Source organism: Phyllostomus hastatus, unplaced genomic scaffold (assembly GCF_019186645.2).
Source record: "Phyllostomus hastatus isolate PE091 unplaced genomic scaffold, TTU_PhHast_1.1 phas_scaffold_442, whole genome shotgun sequence".
NCBI lineage: Eukaryota > Metazoa > Chordata > Mammalia > Chiroptera > Phyllostomidae > Phyllostomus > Phyllostomus hastatus.
Window position 1 is genome coordinate 5,742,947 of NW_025334030.1, and position 18,992 is coordinate 5,761,938.

The 18,992-nt window shown below is 59.8% G+C and overlaps 1 protein-coding gene across 3 annotated transcripts; it reads left to right on the plus strand.

Moving 5' to 3' along the window:
- Window positions 1–172: 172 nt before the first annotated feature.
- Window positions 173–18,889, plus strand: CASKIN1 (CASK interacting protein 1). 3 transcript variants are annotated; one of them, XM_045820899.1, is made up of 20 exons: window positions 173–356; window positions 6,973–7,024; window positions 7,132–7,229; window positions 7,432–7,577; window positions 7,666–7,761; window positions 7,890–8,020; window positions 8,489–8,597; window positions 8,685–8,793; window positions 8,881–8,975; window positions 9,149–9,266; window positions 10,267–10,368; window positions 10,465–10,553; window positions 10,630–10,714; window positions 10,796–10,887; window positions 11,632–11,742; window positions 11,826–11,927; window positions 13,328–13,466; window positions 13,541–15,586; window positions 16,236–16,668; window positions 17,010–18,889. In XM_045820899.1, exons 1-20 carry the CDS (start codon window positions 263–265, stop codon window positions 17,104–17,106), a joined length of 4,344 nt encoding a protein of 1,447 aa, XP_045676855.1. In that variant the 5' UTR covers window positions 173–262; the 3' UTR covers window positions 17,107–18,889. The 3 variants fall into 3 exon arrangements, with proteins under 3 accessions (XP_045676855.1, XP_045676856.1, XP_045676857.1); XM_045820900.1 differs by having other exon boundaries at window positions 13,568–15,586; XM_045820901.1 differs by lacking the exons at window positions 11,632–11,742; window positions 11,826–11,927.
- Window positions 18,890–18,992: the final 103 nt, after the last annotated feature.

The window sequence follows — 18,992 nt, forward strand, 5'->3', positions numbered from 1 at the left end:
GCGTCCAGGAGGCGGTGCCAGGTGCCGCGCCCCCGCCTCGCGCCCGCCGCCGGCCCCCGCTCCCGGGCCGCCCCCCACCCGTGACGCGCTCCCCGCCCCATCCGCGCTGGGAGCCCGAGCGGGAGCCGGAGGACGGCGAGGGGCGCGGGCGGCGGGGGAAGGAAAAGGATGCGGCCGGCGCCGCGGGGCAGCCACCGCCGCCTCCACTGAGCCGCGCGGAGAGCACGGAGCGCTGCCGCGTCGCTGCGGCCCTGGCCGCGCCATGGGGAAGGAGCAGGAGCTGGTGCAGGCGGTGAAGGCGGAGGACGTCGGGACCGCGCAGAGGCTGCTGCAGAGGCCGCGGCCGGGGAAAGCCAGTGAGTGCAGGGGGCGCGGGTGGGGGTGGGGTGCGACGGGAGCCGCGACACGCTCGGGGGGGCCACCTCCAGCGTCTGGCCCCTAAACCCTCCCAGCGCAGGGCGGGGAGGGGGATGCTGTAGGTCCCTGGGGGCGGGGCGGGGCCGGGCCAACAGCGCCTAGAGCCTCGGTGCGAGCCCTTGTCCCCAGCCCTGAAGGAGGGGCGGCACCGAGCGCTGGGCTGTCACCCCGAGCCCCCCAGCAGGCACCTGGCGGCACCCACCTCCCTGGTCCCAGGCGTTCGCACCCCTCCTGCTCCTCCTCGGTCTTCCTCCTTCCCGGGCTGCGGGTGGACAGCTGGAGGTCTCTGCTGGGCCTTTAAAGGGCAAGGCGATGCCCTCCCCTTGGAGAGAAGGAGGGGCCCCTTGCGGTTGGGACATCAAGGGGGCCGATGGTCCCTGTCAGACCCCTTTCCCGCCCCATGTTTAATAACACGCTTTGCAGGGAAGGGGGGACAGGACCATGCTGGGGGTGTGGCTGCCCAGGCATGGCTGGCTTTGGGCCATTTACTGTTAGGGGAGCAGTGGTCCAAGGTCGCCCAGCCCAGACCAGGCTGAGCTCCAAGCAGGTGCAGACCCTGAAACAGACCCTGGTTCTTTCTGGCCTCACTGCTGGGAAAGGGGGCTGTGGGAGAGGGAGGGGTCTCCCACTAGCCATCCTGAGCTTGTGCTGTTAGGGCCCCAGGGAAGGGTTGGGAGCTTGGAGCCCTGATCCCAGCACTCATCCCAGCTCAACCGGGAGGCTCCCTCAGGGCTCTTAGATGGATGGATGGGTGTGTGGACCAGCCACATGTGCGGCTGCGCACATGACTGTGTCAGTGTGTCAGGGTACCTGTAGGGGCACACATAGGGCTGTGCAGGACGGCACGTGGAGTGTGGGTACCTCACTCCCTACCGCACCCCCAGGGGCTGTATGTAAGTCAGGGAGGAGCCCACTCCCCTCTCTCCTTGAAGGATGCTGAGGATTGAGACTGCTTCGGGGAAGGTGGGAGGTGCATCCTTGAGCCCTAGAGGGGCCCTCCTGTTTCAATACCTACTTCCCAGGTCCTGTGTGCTCTGTGCCAACTAGAGAGCCACACTTCTGTGCCCTGGAGGCATACATACATGGGTTGGCCTTGCCTTCCACACCCAGTTGGGGCTAGCGTCAGGATCTCAGGGCTTGGGAAGGGAGGGCTTCCAGGCAGGCACAGTCTCTGCTGAGCCTCAAAAGCAAGTGAAGGCACTGAGAAGTAGAAGGCAAGGTCAAGACTTCCACCTAGTGGCCATGCCACCTTGGGCATAAACAACTCCAGCTCCCCAGGCCTCAGTCTCCTCATCTGTAGGATGCAGATATTTGTGGTCCCCCGTCTCCTAGCTTTGCTGTAAGAACAGTAAGAGAGCGCACATGAAGCCCAGGCTCTTACTAAGTGCTCAATAAGCACTAACTGGGACCATTTCCTCAACCCGGAGCAGGCAGGCCTGGGGAATAGGAGCATCAGATTTGGGGGTTTCTCCTCCCTTCGACTCTGGCCCCCCTGGGAAGGTATGGGGAGTTGTACCTTTACCTGGGTCTCACCTGGATCTCTACATACACCCTTGCCTAGACTGGTCTCTGGGCTCTGACTCACAGGAGCTGGCTTAATAAGTCAGACAGAGAAATCCCTCCATGAATTAGCTCCGTCGTCATGGCAACACTGGCCTGCTTTGGAGTAAGATGTATTTTGATTCAGCATAGTACAGCTGGAGTTTGGGCCATGGGGTGGGGGGCACCCAGCAGTGCTCCCTAGGGCCCCCTAGATTCAGGGGCATCCCATAATCCTCATTCCCATGATCTCCTTGTGCTGGCACCTCCCCGTGGCCCCAGCCCTCCAGCGTGGCACCAGACTCTGTCAGTCCTCCCTCCCACCTCAAAGGGAGCCTCTTTACACACACCGGCACTAGCACCCTCAGTAGTTGTCACTGAGGGGGAGGAGGGGAGGTGCTGGCTTTCTGCTGGCAGGGGTGGGGTACCCTGCCCTTCCTTCTGGCCCAACCTCCCCTTTCTGAATTCCCTGAAGACTACAGGCCAGGACTCTTGCACTCTCTCGCCTTGATTCTTGCTCCATCATCTGGCCCAGAGCTACCTGCCTAGGGGAGCTGGGAAGAGACTGCACTGGCCCTACTTCCCTGGAAGAGCTGGGAGGGTGCCTTGCCTCCTGGAGGCCACAGGGCTCAGCCACTCTGAGATGGGCCTAGAGAAGACCAGAGCCATGTCCCTGTGGGGGAAGAAGAGCTCTGTGGGGTGGCCTACAAATGGCTTCCGTGGTTGGAGGAGCATCTGGGCGGAGTGGTCAAGGGAGGTCATGAGGGTGGGCTGGGAGAGGCTCTGGGGCCTCTGCAGCCTAGAGTTTGAAGCCACCTTCAAAGGTAGAGATGGTCCCAGGAGAACAGTTTAGAGAGGCTGGGGTGACCAGAGATAGGAGACCCCAAGTTGTGGGATGGGTTGGGGGGCAAAGTTTATGTGCTGTTACTGATGTGGAATCCATAGGACTTCGTGCCCTTGTGGGAAGGGAAAGGGAGCTCCTAAGACCTTCAGCTTGGTGCCCACTTGCCCCCTTCTCTCCCGCCTGCTCAGGCCCCTCCAGCTTCATTCGGAGCACCTGTCTCCACCTGGTTCAGCCTCCCCAGTCCCATGCAGAGTTCATTCCTCAGTGGCTGGTGTCTCCCACAGGTGTCGGGGAAGTGCTCCAAGACCTCAAGCTTTCCTCCATCCAATTCCAGCTATTTTCCTCTTTGAGGAGATCAGTGGCAGGGAGAGGGTGAGATGCTCTTAGCATGATGCTCCTCCTCGTGTAGGAGTTGTCCCCTTTGGAGTGGAGGCTCCTCCTCCTCTGGTGTCTGTGTCTCTTCCTGGGCCTTGACCTCCAGCCCCTCTGAAATTTTAGCAAGTACGGCCAGGTGAGCAGGTGGGCCTGGCTATGTGTTCCCCTCAGAGCACCAGGCTTAGCAGCTGCATGGGAGGCGTTGACTGTGGGAGGGAGGAAAAGGGTCTAGACTGGGAAGTCTGCAGGAGAAGCTGAGAACTGTCTACTGAGAACTGGAACTAAGAAAAGAGGCGGGCAGCAAACACTAGACTTGGGCAGACTGTTGTGTGTGCGTGTGTGGGGGGTGTTGAGAATGTCCTGGATGTGGCCCTAGACAGGATAGGGGTGCTACAGGGCAGCCATGTCTTGCTCTCTTCACCTTAATAAGGGACTGTGGCAGGCCAGGCTGCATACTTCACAGGGCCCAGTGCAACGTGAAAACATGGGTGTCTCATCAAGAATTTAAGATGGTGACAGCAGAGCATCTAACTAGATGAGGGGCCCTTCTAAGTGACTGCACATGCCTGAAAGGCCACATGCCTGACACTGGCCCTGGCAGGTGGACACAGTGTGTGGGACTAGGATATGACTCCAGTCTCTAATTTACTGGGCGCCTTGTATGTAGCTGGCACTGATTCAGCCTCCAAGGATACGGCAGTGGGCAAAGTAGATAAAAACCCTTGTCCTCTTGGAGCAAGCAGTTCAGTGATGGAGGCGGGTGCAGACGAGATCAAAGGTGGTGATGGAGGCCAAAGAGAAAAATACAGCAGACATGGCATGCGGGGGTGGGGGTGGGGTACCATTTTCTTTTATTTTTGAGATTTTATTGATTTATTTTTAGAGAGAGGGAAAGGGAGGGAGAAAGAGAGGGAGAGAAACTTCGATGGGAGAGAGAAACATTGATCGGTTGCCTCTTGCACGTGGTGTGACTGGGCCCCCAACCCAGGAATGTGGCCTGACCTGGAATTGAACAGGTGACCTTTCATTTTGCAGAATGATGCCCAATCAACTGAGCCACACCAGTCAGGGCAGGTTTATCATTTTAGATGGGGAGACCAGGGAGGCTTCACCAAGCTGGTGACATTGGATAAAGACCTGAAAGAAACAAGGGAAAGAATCATGGGAATAACTGGGGAAAGAAAAACCCACACATGTATATTGGGTTGGCCAAAAAGTCCATTTAGTTTTTTCCATAAAATAAAAGACACATTTTTCATCTTCACCAATAACTTTATTGATTTGGATATTTTGAGTGTGCTGGCTATCTCCCACTATTGGCTTCTAGTGGGGAGAGGCCAGGGGTGCTGCTAATCATTTTCCAATGCATAAGACAGCCCCACAGCAAAGAATTATTTGGCCAAAATGTCAGTAGTACCAAGAAACTTTGCAAACCATTTTTGACATATTCGATCAGTCACAGCACCTTCTCCATACACTGCACAAATCATTTTTTTGTGTGCTTCAGTTGTGTTTTTACCTTTCTTAAAATAATAAAGCATAATATACCAAAGATATTGTGAATTTTCTTCCATCTTCAATGTTAAAATGGCTGTATAAAAATCCACCAATTTTGATGTTCTTTTTAAGATTTATTCAATTATTTATAGACAGAGGGAAAGTGAAAGAGGAAGAGAGGGAGAGAAACATCAATGCGTGGTTGCCTCTCACACTCCCCCTACTGGGAACCTAGCCCACAACCCAGGCATGTGTCCTGACCGGGAATTGAACCAGCGACCCTTCGGTTCGTAGGCCAGCACTCAATCCACTGAGCCACACCAGCCAGGGCAAGTTTTTTTTAGTGCACACTGATATGACAGCTGTCATGATACAATCTAACAAAATTGTTTTGAATGAAATTAAAGACAACTAAACACTACTAGAGCCGTGGTACAGAAAAAACTAAACAAACTTTGTGTCAGCCCACTATAATATGTGCTAGATCCCTGTGGCAAGGTGGCCAGAATGCTAGAGCAGCATCGTGTGGCTGGAACAGGGGTGCTGAGGAAGTCAAGGGCTGCATCATGCAGAGCCATTGTTCAGTGAGACAGGCGCTTTTGAAGAGTCTGTTGGAGAGGAGCAAAGGGGTTGGATTCATGCTCTAACAGGGATCCCCTGACCTCAGTGTGTTGGGGGGGATAGGCTGAACGCGGCAAGGAGGAAGCGAGGACACTAGTGGGGAGGTATTGGCAGTGATCCTTCCAGAGATGCTGGCCCTGCCCAGGGGGGGTGACAATGGTGGTGGTGAGAAGTGGTAAAATTCTGAGTGTGCTTTGAGAGTGTCTTAAAGGTAGAGCCAATGGGGTTTACCAATGGAGAAGATTTAAGGTGTCAAGAGGGGACCCGGGGCTGACTTCAGGGTTTTGGCCTGGACCACGGAGGGAAGGGTGGCATTGCTGCCACTGGAGATGGACTTCAGCGCCAGTAAAGCGTCTGAGCAGAGGGGGAGGGGCAGGGGGTAGCAGTGCCTCTCTTTCTGGAGCCTCTGCTCTACACCGGAGAAGCCACTGTGGCGGGAGGGTGTGGATGGGGTTCCCATAGAGCTAGTATTAGTCATTGCTACTTAATGAGCCGACTCCTTACCAGACCCTTCATGCTTTATGTCTGGAAAGGTCCTCAGGTCTGTAAGGCCAGCCCTGTTAGTCCCCTTCAAGCTCAGGGCCAAGGCCATAGGGGTAGTGAGGGGCAGAGGGAGCATTCAAATTCGGGCCTGTCTGACTCTGCAGGCTTTGTGGCCACTGGGGACCCGCACTCTGCACTGCGCTGCCCTGCAGCAGCCCCTCTGTGACTCAACTCCTTCGCTTCCCCCAGTTCCTCTCCCTGGCCCCCTGCCCCCAGCTCTGTCCGGGGCCTGACAAAGGGGCTTCTGTCTTGCCAGTACCTCCTTCCCTCACGGAACAACTGACCCACAAATGGGTTATGTAACCATGGCCTAGACAGGCAGGGGTTTGGCCTGAGCCTGGCTGGACCTGAGCCTGTGGGGAGGATGTCAGTGGGCCCCCTCCTCTGGCAGGCAGTTTCTGGGGTCCAGGACCTGGGAGGCCTCAGGAGGAAACTAGAGTTCTGAAGGGAGGGCTTGGGCCCCTCGGGCTTCAGGCTGTTAATCCTGGGACCTGAGCGTGCCCCTGTACATGAGGTGGCCATTGTCATGTGGTCAGTCAGAGCCGTTGGCCCAGCTGCCTGCCTCCCCTTCCTGCCCTGCTGAGTGGGGCTCATCTATAGTGGCCAGGCCCGGGGCTGGGAGTGGGGGAAGGCTGTATCCTGGAAATGCAGATTTTCCCTCGGAGATACCCTCATTTCTGGGTGTCCAAGCCTTCCCGGGCCACCCCCGGCCCATCTGGGTCCTTCTGAGAGACAGATTGGGCTGGCTCTCTCCCTCCCACTATCAGCAGGGGATATATGTGCACATGTGTGTGACTGTGTGGGTGCACAACCCTGGCTTCTGTTCCCAGCAGCAACAGGCCTGGAGACTTTGGCCCTGTGAAGCTCCCAACATCTCAGTTTAGTGGGAAACTAACGTCCAAAAGCTGGTACCTGGAGCTGAGTGCAGGGAACAGAGCTGGATGAATGAGTGAATAAATAAATGTTTCTAGACTAAACACTTAGATAGTTTTGGCTCTGAGCCTGCCAGGGAGCCAGCTAGCACCCTCTGCCTGCTCTTAAGCTGCTGGAGAGGGCTCGTAAGCTGCTGGAGGACCCAGGCAGGCTGCAGGAGGGGCTGACAGAGCCTCCCTACTGTGTCTCCTTCCCACTCCCAGAGCTCTTGGGCTCCACCAAGAAGATCAATGTCAACTTTCAGGACCCAGATGGGTGAGTTCTCAGCCTGGGGGATATGAGTCTGGGATGAGGGCTAGGGGGGTCCTGGGGAAGGCCAGATGCCCGAGTAGTTGCCTATATGTATTTGTCACCTGCCCCAGCTTCTCTGCCCTGCACCACGCGGCCCTGAATGGCAACACGGAATTGATTACCCTGCTGCTGGAGGCCCAGGCTGCTGTGGACATCAAGGACAACAAAGGCAAGGCCTGACAAGAACCTCAGAGCCAGGGGTGCCAGGGTTGAGGTCAGGGGTCCCTTGAGGACTGGATGGTCCCTCAACTGAGGTCACCACCAGGGTCTCAGGCTGGGTCTAGGAAGATCCTCATGGGATCTGCATTCTAGAGGTCAGGGGTGGGCTCAGGGTCAGAGGCCAGCTCCCAACGGCCCCTGTCTGCCCCCAGGCATGCGGCCACTGCACTATGCTGCCTGGCAGGGCCGGAAGGAGCCCATGAAGCTGGTGCTAAAGGCAGGCTCAGCAGTGAACGTCCCATCGGATGAGGGCCACATCCCCCTCCACCTAGCAGCCCAGCACGGTCACTATGATGTGGTGAGGACCACCTCAGGGATGGGAGGGTGCCGGGGAGGCACAAGCCCGATGGACACCCTGGGGCTGACTGTGCTCCGTGGCCCCGCAGTCCGAGATGCTGCTGCAGCACCAGTCCAACCCGTGCATGGTGGACAACTCAGGCAAGACGCCTCTGGACTTGGCCTGTGAGTTCGGCCGTGTTGGGGTAAGTTTCCCAGGAGCCGAGAGGCACTCCCTCTGCTCTGTTTTCCTCTCCTGAGCCGGGAGTCTGGGATAGACCTGCAACCTCCGGCCCGTTTCTGGGCCGCCCCCTACTCTGATCCCTTCTTCAAGGTGGTCCAGCTGCTCCTGAGCAGCAACATGTGCACGGCCTTGCTGGAGCCCCGGCCAGGGGACACCACCGACCCTAATGGCACCAGCCCCTTGCACCTGGCGGCCAAGAATGGCCACATCGACATCATCAGGTACGGTTGTGTGTGGGCAGGGTGGGGGTTCCCAGCTCGAGGGCTCTGCTCCTGGCTTGGTGATAAGATAGGAGCAGTCTGCCAAGGACACCTCCAGCTGCCCACCTGAAGGACGTGCTGGAGGAAGGAGTATGGGGAATGGGCATCCACAGCCATATAGCTTGGGCTCCAGGGCAGTCCCACCACTTGCTGGGTGACTTCGTGAACCCATGTAACTTCTCTGAGTCTGTTTCCCCATGGACATCACAGCAGTGCCTGTGTGGGGGTGAGACAAGATAACCACTGTGAAGGGTTAGCATAGGGCAGGCACCTCCACAGGTGCTCAGTCACCTCCAGGTACCATATTGTCAGAGAGGTGGGTAGGGCTGGTTAATCCTGAGGCGCTTGGAAATCAAGGCTCAGCTTTGGGGTGCTGAGGCAGAGGGCTCCTGCTATAGGTCCTGCCTGTTCCCCCTGCTTTCCCACCAGACTCCTCCTCCAAGCTGGCATTGACATTAACCGCCAGACCAAGTCCGGCACAGCCCTGCACGAAGCTGCACTCTGTGGAAAGACGGAAGTGGTTCGGCTGCTGCTGGACGTGAGTTGGAGGTCCAGAGGGAGCTGGGTGCAGCCAGGGGCAGGGGAGTGGGGGCTCTTGACAGAACTCCCCCTTCGGCATGTGCAGAATGGGATCAATGCCCACGTGAGGAACACGTACAGCCAGACCGCCCTGGACATTGTGCACCAGTTCACCACGTCCCAGGCCAGCAAGGAGATCAAGCAGCTGCTGCGAGGTGGGCCCAGGCAGGGCAGGGGGTCTGCAGCAGGGCCTGGGCCGGGCTGGTTCAAAGGACTGGGGAGTCTACCTCCTGTGTCTCCAGAGGCCTCGGCAGCTCTGCAGGTCCGGGCAACCCAAGATTATTGTAACAATTATGACCTGACCAGCCTCAACGTGAAAGCTGGGGATATCATCACAGTAAGGATGGCCTCGGGCCACTGGAGCAGGGATGGGTGGGACTTGGGTGCTCACCCCACGGCATCTTTCCCTCAGCAGTTGGGAAGTCTGGGGTCTGGGCAGGAGGCCCAGGCCACCCATCCACTCAACCCAGAAGTCTCCCTGAGTGTTCTCTCCCCACCTCATCTGGCCAGGTCCTTGAGCAGCATCCAGATGGCCGGTGGAAGGGCTGTATCCATGACAACCGGACAGGCAATGACCGGGTGGGCTACTTCCCATCCTCCCTGGGCGAGGCCATTGTAAAGCGAGCAGGCAAGTCCTACTCCAGGTCTGGGCTGGGGGCCTGAAGGAAGTAGGTGCGCGTGTGTGTTGGATGGCAGGGCGACGACCGAGCTCTGGCCATCGCCAGGTGCAGGGTCCACCGTGGTGTCCAGATGTGTGTCCTGCCAGCTGTCTCCTCATCGGTGTCCTCATGCCCATTTCTTCATTTATTCAACAGACACTGCACACCAGCTACTAGGAACAGATGATGACTCAGATGGACATCATTCCTGCTTTCAAGGAGCTTGCTCCCAGGGAGGGAAGGGAGTAGGGGACAGTGAAGTAAACATGGAAGGAAACATACCAGACAATGACAGAAAATGTGGCTGAGGCCTGCTTTAGATAGGGCGGTCAGAGAAGGCCCTGAGAGGTGGGAGGGACCGGCTATAGGCGGAGCAATCCTGGCTGCGGGGACCACATGTACAAAGGAACTGAGGCAAGAAAGAGCGTGATATGTCTAAGGGTCCAAAGGAGGCCCGCGTGGCTGGCTCAGAGTGAGGGAGAGGGATGCAGGACACGGCCACAGGGCTGTGGAGTGGCGTCAGGCAGGGGACTGGTGCAATTGCAGAGAGGGACAGGTGGGATGAAAGAGCAGAGTGGTCCCGTTAGGAGATGTAGCCAGCCCTCCCACAGAAACCTAGTTTCTGGGGGTGGGCAGCCTGGCTGCAGGCTCCTGTGTGCCTCTTCCTTCCCCACTGCTGCCCGGGCACAGAGGAGGTTGCACCCTCTGGCAAACCACACCACCCCACAGAACCACAGGGCCACTGGCAGGATAGCCTGTCTTGGGCCTTTCTCTGCCACATTCTCCTGCTGTCAAATGTCTGGGGTGGGAGAGGTCTTCTCAGGTTCTCTCAGGGCAGGAGGAGACTGTAGTGCTGACCCCTGAAGCATGCATGTGTTGGGCCTAGGCTCAGGGTCAGGCCAGGGGGCAACCTTTTCTCAGTGTCAGGCTCCCAGACCTGAGCTCAGGGAGGCTATGCTTGGCTCACAGGTTCTCGAGCAGGCGCTGAACCAAGCCCACCCCAAGGAGGCAGCTTGTCAGGACCCTCTGCACCTCCTGAAGAGATCTGGGTGCTAAGGAAGCCTTTTGCAGGTAGGGGGCCTCTGGAGGGCAGCAGCAACCTCACTTGCAAGGCTCCCCCCAGGCTAGGCAGGGCCAGCAGCAGCTGATATTCCCTTGTGCTGGCAGGCGGCGACCGAAGTGGCAGCTTGAGCAGTGTGGCTGTTGGCCGGAGCAGTGGGGCCCACGCCCTGCATGCAGGCTCCGAAGGGGTCAAGGTAGGTGGGGTGGTGGCAGGGCCAGGGCGGCCTGCGCCCAGAGCAGCACCGGCCAGCCAGTCTGTCTGGGTTGCAGCTCCTGGCAACAGTGCTCTCCCAGAAGTCCATCTCAGAGCCCATTCCCGGAGACAGCCCCGTGAAGCCCCTGGAGGGCTCCGCAGGTAAGTACGCAACACTACTGTCCTGGCAGAGAGGTGGCCCCTGAGCAGCCCTTGCCCCCGCTCATGCCCTCTCATCCCCAGGTGCAGCCCGGTCTCAGCCTCCAGTGGCCCATGGCGGGCAGGTCTATGCGGAGCAGCCACCCAAGAAGCTGGAGCCGGCATCGGAGGGCAAGGTACAGGGCCTGGGCTGGCAGCAGGGAGGGGCGCCCGGGGCAGCCTTCCTGGCCTGGCCACAGTACCACTGGGGGCTCTTGACAGGCTAGCCCCCTCCTTCTGTCTGTCTCAGTCTGTGTGTGTAGGTGTTGTCTATTGTGTGAGCTGATACGTCTAAGTGTGACACGGGTGTGAGATGAACGAGGCTGTGCATGGATGTGCAGTGTGACTGTGAGGCGGGCACGTGTGTGTGTGTGTGTGTGTGTGTGTGTGTGTGTGTGCGCGCCTGTGCAATGGCACGGGTGTGAGACTGGACACGATGAGCGTATGGCTGCGATGGATCCTGTGTGTGTGACCTGCGTGCTGGGGAAGGTGTGAGCTGCTGGCTGAGTCCTGCATTCCTCTGGGCAAAGCTCACCTCCCAGGGAGTGAAGGGCTGTGCGGAGGCCCCATTCCCAGGGCCCTTCATATGGGGCCACACTGTGGGGTGCAGGAACAGGGGTGGGGGGCTGGTCAGGGAGCAGCTGGACCCTCCTGGTGGAAATCACAGACTGAGGCTGCAGTGCTGCGCAATGCTCAAGATGGCGGCATCCGGGAACACAGAGTGAGGAGGGAGCACCGGTGCCAGACTGACTGGGGCCCAGCTGCACATGGACCAGCGGACAGCAGACTGAGCTTACAGAGGAGGCACCACGGTGGCTGGGGTGTGCACCTGGCGGGTGGGCGGGTGGGCGGGCCTGCAGCGGGTGCCTTGTGTCTTCCAGAGCGCTGAGGCTGTCAGCCAGTGGCTCGCCACGTTCCAGCTGCAGCTGTATGCCCCCAATTTCCTCAGCGCTGGCTACGACCTGCCCACCATCAGCCGCATGACCCCCGAGGTGAGCTGCCCGAAGGCTGGCCACCAGCCGTGACCCAGAAATAGGCCTGCAGTCTCCAGCTAACAGGCCTCTCCCCTACCTAGGACCTCACGGCCATCGGGGTCACCAAGCCAGGCCACAGGAAGAAGATCACGGCCGAGATCAGCAGCCTCAGCATCCCTGACTGGCTGCCCGAGCACAAACCTGTAAGGCTCCCTGCACCTTATGGCTGGGCTCAGGATGGGCAAACAGACAGACAGACTGTCTCCCTGGTTACAGCCCTCGCCTGCCCTCTGGGGCTCCAGGGAGAGGAGACCAGAGGACGGCCACCCAGCAGTGACCCACCTGGACAGACTTGGTTCATCACAGGCAATGGGGCCAGCCTTCCTGAGGCAGGGGCAGGGGTGACAACCTGTGAGGGCCCGCAGGGCAGGGGGACAGTCCCCCTCTCCACTACCTGCTCCTGCAAGGGCCTCTGCCGTACTCAGGTGGTCACACCGGGATACCTGGCATGCTCACCACGCCACCCGTTGCACACCTACCCAGATAGCATAGAGGGGCCTGCGTTGATGGGGTGTGCTTGCACATACCCAGGCATACTCGTGGGGCAGATGTGTGTGTGAGTGTGCTTCACATACACGGACAGCACACGCACACTGAATATACTCAAGGTGCTCATTGGGGACTGCATGCATACACCCACGCCCACACACTTGACTACATGTGCCAGCTGTGCCGGTGGCTACATCCACACTGGCCACAGGCTGCGCTGTTACTATCAGGCACCCATGATGTGGGACAGGTTCTGGGCCAGGAAAAGTTAGGCCCGGGGCCTGTCGCATCGATGCCGCCTCTCTGGTCCTCATGCAGAGCTGTGATTCCCCATCCACCGATGGGGCAGAAATACCATGACCACCAAAAGCCCCCAGGGCTGTGGGTCAGGGACAGGTAGGTTCATGCCCATCCACCTTGCCCCACTCGGTCAGCAGCTCAGGGGTCCTCTCGGTGAGCATGTCTGGGTCCCCAGGGCCTACCTGTGCAGGTGTGCTGTGTGCTGGTGCGTGACTGATGTCCTGACTGGAGTGTGGACAGGTGGATGCTGCTCAGGAAGCCAGTGTGTAAAGACTGTCATGGCTGTTTTCAAACATGTGTGAGGTGGCTGTGTGACCGACCGTGCCTGATGTGGGTAGGGAAAGGGCGAGAGGACATGAGCGTGACGCAGAGGGTTGCCAGTGCCCGTGTATGGCTGGGATCTAGTGTGTGCGCGTACACGTGTCTGGTTGGTGGTGCTGTGCGTCTGCGTCCACGATGTGTGGCGTGTGTCCGCCAAGTGCTGCCCCCAGGATTGCCTGGGTGGGTGAGGAAGTGCATTCTTCCCCCAGTTGGAGGCCTGAGGGGAGGGTCGAGCTGTGTGCGTTTGCATGTGCACATGAGCTGGCCGTGGGCTCCTGCTGAGGCTGCGCTATATCCGAAGCTGACACCTGTTTGTTCGTCCTCTTGTCTGTCTGTGCCGGGCTGGCCCGGTGCCCCTCCCCTGGCAGCTCCAGGTAGCCAGCAGACTGTGGGTAGCCAGCTCGGGCTGCCTTCTGTGTCTCCTGCTCTGTAGGCTAACCTGGCCGTGTGGCTGTCCATGATCGGCCTGGCCCAGTACTACAAAGTGCTGGTGGACAACGGCTATGAGAACATCGACTTTATCACCGACATCACCTGGGAGGACCTCCAGGAGATTGGGATCACCAAGCTGGGTGAGGCCCCGGCCCCCACCACTTTCTGGTCATTGCCACCCTCCCTGGCCTGACTTGCCCCATGCCCCACTCAGGACACCAGAAGAAGCTGATGCTGGCAGTGAGGAAACTAGCGGAGCTGCAGAAGGCAGAGTACGCCAAGTATGAAGGCGGACCCCTGTGCCAGAAGGCGCCCCAGTCACTTGAAGTGATGGCCATTGAGTCACCGCCCCCTCCTGAGGCTGCTCCAGCTGACTGCCAGTCTCCGAAGATGACGACCTTCCAGGACAGCGAGCTCAGTGGTGAGCTGCAGGCTGCTATGACTGGCCCAGCGGAGGTGGCCACCACCCCTGCCACTACTGAGAAGCCTTCCAACCACCTGCCACCCACCCCAAGGGCCCCCATGCGCCAGGAGCCCAGCCTGGGTGGGCGGGCACGGCACATGAGCAGCTCTCAGGAGCTTCTGGGTGATGAGTTCCCTGGGCCTGGCAGCCCAATGTCAAAGAGCCAGGAGTACCTGCTGGATGAGGGACCAGCCCCTGGTTCTCTGCCTAAGGAGGCTCGGCCCAGCCGCCACGGCCACAGCATCAAGCGGGCCAGTGTGCCCCCAGTGCCTGGCAAGCCTCGGCAGGTCCTTCCAACAGGAGCCAGCCCCTTCACACCCCCCCAGACTCCCACTAAAGCCCGTCCAGGTTCCCCCCAGGCCCTGGGGGTACCTCATGGTCCAGCCCCTGCCACAGCCAAGGTCAAGCCCACCCCACAGCTGCTGCCACCAATGGAGCGACCTATGTCGCCCCGCTCGCTGCCTCAGTCACCCACACACCGTGGCTTTGCCTATGTGCTGCCCCAGCCCGTGGAGAGTGAGGCAGGGCCAGCTGCTCCTGGGCCTGCCCCTGCCCCTGTGCCTGCACCTGCACCTGTGCCCGTGCTGTGTCTACCCCCCGAGGCCGATGTGGAGCCCGGGAGGCCCAAGAAGCGTGCCCACAGCCTGAATCGGTATGCCGCATCTGACAGTGAGCCAGAGCGGGACGAGCTGCTGGTGCCGGCTGCTGCGGGGCCCTACGCCACAGTCCAGCGACGTGTAGGCCGCAGCCACTCAGTGCGGGCACCTGCTGGTGCTGACAAGAACGTCAACCGCAGCCAGTCCTTTGCTGTTCGGCCCCGAAAGAAGGGGCCCCCACCACCTCCACCCAAGCGCTCCAGCTCAGCCATGGCTAGCGCCAACCTAACTGATGAGTCGGTACCAGATGCTGAGACCAAGGGGGCTGGGACTGAGGATGGCCATCTGGGGGTCCGGGCACAGCGCCGGCGGGCTAGTGACCTGGCCGGCAGTGTGGACACCGGCAGCGCTGGCAGTGTGAAGAGCATTGCAGCCATGCTTGAGCTATCATCCATTGGGGGTGGGGGCCGGGCAGCCCGTAGGCCCCCTGAGGGCCACCCTACACCTCACCCTGACAGCCTGGAGCCAGGCCGGGTGGCCACAGTGTTGGCCTCAGTGAAGCACAAGGAGGCCATTGGGCCTGATGGAGAGGTGGTGAACCGGCGCCGCACACTCAGTGGGCCTGTCACAGGACTGCTGGCCGCTGCCCGCCGGGGGCCTGGGGAGCCAGTGGGGCCTGCAGATCATGGCCACTTTGTGGAAGATGGCACGACCCGGCAGCGGCTTCGAGGTCCAGCCAAGGGAGAGGCAAGTGGGGAGGGCCCTCCCTTGGCCAGAGTGGAGGCTAGTGCCACACTCAAGAGGCGCATCCGAGCCAAGCAGAGCCAGCAGGAGAATGTCAAGTTCATCCTGACTGAGTCTGACACAGTCAAACGCCGGCCCAAGGCCAAGGAGCGGGAGACAGGTCCAGAGCCACCCCCATCACTGTCCGTGTACCAGAATGGCACAGGCACTGTGCGCCGCCGACTGGGCTCTGAGCAGGCTGGACCCCTGGAGCTGCCCCCGCCACCTCCACCCGCCGAGCCACCGCCCTCTGACCGGATGCATTTGCCCCCGCTGCCCCCACCAGACAGTGATGCCCGGAAGCCAGCTAAGCCACCTGTCTCTCCCAAGCCTGTCCTGGCTCAGCCAGTGCCCAAGATCCAGGGGTCACCCACGCCTGCCTCCAAGAAGGTGCCACTACCAGGTCCTGGCAGCCCAGGTAGGTGAGGGAGCCAGCTCAAGAAGGGCCTCCACCCCACCTTCCCACTCCGTGGTCTGAGGGGATTTTCTATTCTTGGGGTTGATGGCAACCAGGTAGAGTGGGGTTGGAATGTGTCAGACTCTCATCCATCCATCTATCGGACAACTATGCCAGCCCAGAGCTGGGAGGAGGGTGGCTGGTCCTCAGGTTGCTCAGTGAAGGAGGATTACAGAAACTCATTAATAGTAGCACCTGTGGAGGAAGAACAGGTGCAGGATGCTAGAAGGGTTAGGAAGGAGTCTGACCCTGACCAGCTGGAGAGTGGGGCCCAACACAGGAGAGAAGGGAGAGGCTTCCAGGCATAAGTGTTAGAGTTGCAAAGGCCCTTTAGGCAATGAAGCAACCCAAGGGCCACACCAGAAGGGGCATGAAGTTAGGGGAGGACTGGGAGGGATCTGGAAGCAGTAATACGACCAGGTTTGCATGGGGAATCACACCCCATAGAAGGGCAGCGAAGGGCTGCTGTCGGAACCTGGCCTTAGTTCTGAGGGCCGCATCTCCGCTCCCCGGGCGTGAAGCAGGGTTCTGCGGTAGGGCTAGTGCCGGGATGGCCAGCTTTCGCACAGCGCGACCTCCCGCAGCGGTGCGAGTTTCCTCCTCCCCGCAGAGGTGAAGGGTGCCCACGGCACGCCGCCGCCCGTGTCTCCCAAGCCGCCGCCGCCGCCCACGGCGCCCAAGCCCGCCAAGGCCGCCGCGGCGCTGCCATCGGGCAGCGCCAACCCGTCGCCCACGCCCTCGCCAGCGCGCCAGCCGCCCTCTGCCCTAGCCAAGCCAGCCAGCACGCCTCCCTCGCTGAGCGCTAGCCCCGCCAAGCCCCCGTCTCCCGGCACTCCCGGGCTGCACGTGCCCGCCAAGCCGCCGCGCGCAGCTGCCGCCGCAGCCGCCGCGGCTGCCACTGGGCCCCCAGCCGCGTCCGCGTCGGATGGTGCCTCGCCTGGGGACAGTGCCCGGCAGAAGCTGGAGGAGACCAGTGCGTGCCTGGCGGCGGCTCTGCAAGCAGTAGAAGAAAAGATCCGGCAGGAGGACGCACAGGGCCTGCGGTAGGTGCGGGACGGCGTCTGGTGTGGGTATGGAAGGCATCTGCGTGCCGCCTGGGTCAGTGCATGGGCTGAGTGGTGCACAGGGTGGGGTGTGACCGACTCCTTAAGGACTTGGTTTCAGACCCACACCTTACACAGTGGGTGGGGTCCGGCGTGGGCGGGGTTTGCGCGCCACCTCCAGTCATTTATATTCTGAGGCTGGAATCGAAGGTGGGGCGTGGTCTTCAGCTGGCTCCGCCCATGCACTGAAGGTATGAACGGAGCAAAGTCTGTGTAGGGGAGGGGCACTTTTCGCTGGTCCCACCCTGCTTCACTCTACTCACGGTGTGCCCACCCCCCAGTCCCTCGACCACGGAGAAGAGCACGGGTAGCATCCTGGATGACATCGGCAGCATGTTCGATGACCTGGCGGACCAACTGGACGCCATGCTGGAGTGACGCGGCCCACGTTGGGCCCGCCCATGCTGTCCGGGCTCCGCCTGCACACTGACCTTTACCTCAGGATGGGTACCTCTGGGCGCGGCCCAAGTGGGCAGGGTGGAGGGCTGAGTGGAGCAGGGTGCAGGGGACGCCTGCCAGGGCCAGGAGGTGGGGCGGCCGTGCTACCCAGCCCCTGCACAAGCACAACTCCTGCCCCCTGGGCTCAGGCAGGACGCCCAGCTTGGAAGACTGCCTGGCCTAGGGACCCAAGGGCTCTGGACAGATGCTGCTGCCCTGCGGGTGCCCATCCCTGTCTGCTGCTCCCTGTGCAATAACTGCTGGGCCACCTGCCCACCCACCACCAGGCTCTGCCCACTGTGTAGAGAAGGGGTGGCCCCAGGCACCGCTGCCCTGAGTCCAGGCTAGGCCCACCCTGGGAGGTAGTGGGAGGGAGGAAGCCACTGTAGCCCCCTCCCCAATCTGTGGCAGAGCACAGGCCTATGCCCAGCACAGAACTGCCCATTGGGGACCTCTGCCAGCTGCTCTGGCACAGCACAAGGGGCTGGGGTCAGGACCCCTGCCCCACTGTACCCACAGAATATAAGCTATCAAGAGTATTAATTTATTGGGAATGAGCTGAGGCAGATTTCCCCAGAGAAACAAAAAGGTATAACTTTAATGAATATATATTTAAAGAAAAAAATATTATTGATCCTATAGAAAACCATTTACCAACCGCAAAGACACTGGAGTGTAGCTCAAGACAAAAGTTATTAGAGGCCCTGGCCACTGTCTGTCTGTCCTTCCTTGCCTCTATCCAGGAGTGGCCAGACCCCTGGCCCAGTAGCACAACAGGAGGCTTCGGTCTAGGGAAGGGTCTGTGCCCCGCCAGGGCCTTCCTCTGCTCTCTCCCCTCACTTCTCTGCATCCGAAGAACTCGAAGGATGTGCCTTGCTGCTGGGCTGTGTCCTTCACGCCGTGGAGATGATGCAGCGGGCTCCCTCCTCTGCGGGGTGCTGCTCGAAGGTCTGCCTGGGTTTTGGGGAATTGTACGCAGTGTGAAGCGGTGGGTCAGCCAGATGACAGCAGTGGGTGCAGGGCATGCATGCCAGGCCACGTGTGGCGCGTGTGAAGGTGTGCCTGACCCTCCCTCTCCAGGCAGCCAGCCCACCCCACCTGAACTCCCACAGATGCTTCTGCTCATGGTCCAAGGCTGTATCGTGTGGTTGTCCTCACCCTTTGTCCCCTCTCCCCGCACCCCTCCAAAAAGTACTGACCGGCCTCTTCTGTTGTGTTTGCTGATCCACGTGTGTTGGACACAACTTTGACATCTCTTAAAAAAATTTAAAATGCCAAAAACCAGCGATTGTGATACAGGTGGGAGGGGATCAGCCAAGGTGGCATCTGGGAATGGGAGGCCCCTTCCAGTCGTCATGCTGTGATGCTTCTCCTGTGGACGCACCTGGCCTCCCCTTAGCAGGAGGCCCGGGCTGGGGCTCCAGCAGGTGGGAAGTGGGGGTCTGGGCAGGGAGGTCCTGTCAGCTGTCAATAAACAGCAGAAAACGTCCTGGCGCACTTTCTGGTGGTGTGTGTTGGGAAAATGGGGGGCTAGTTTGCTCCTGACAGGGAGGGGAAGTCACTGAGAGGGCTACATCCTGGGGTGAGAGAGACAATGGGAACTCCCCCTCCCTGTCCCCAGCTACTGGCTGCTGGTGCCTGGGCACACCAGTATCCTCAGGCAGCCTCTCCTTCACCCCAGGACCATCCCCACTTACAGCCACAGTCTATAGCTTTTATTTTCTTCTTAAAAAAAAAAAGACTTATTTTTAGAGAGAGGGGAAGGGAGGGAGAAAGAGAGGGAGAGAATCATCAATCGGTTGCTTCTCAAACGGAGAACAAACCCC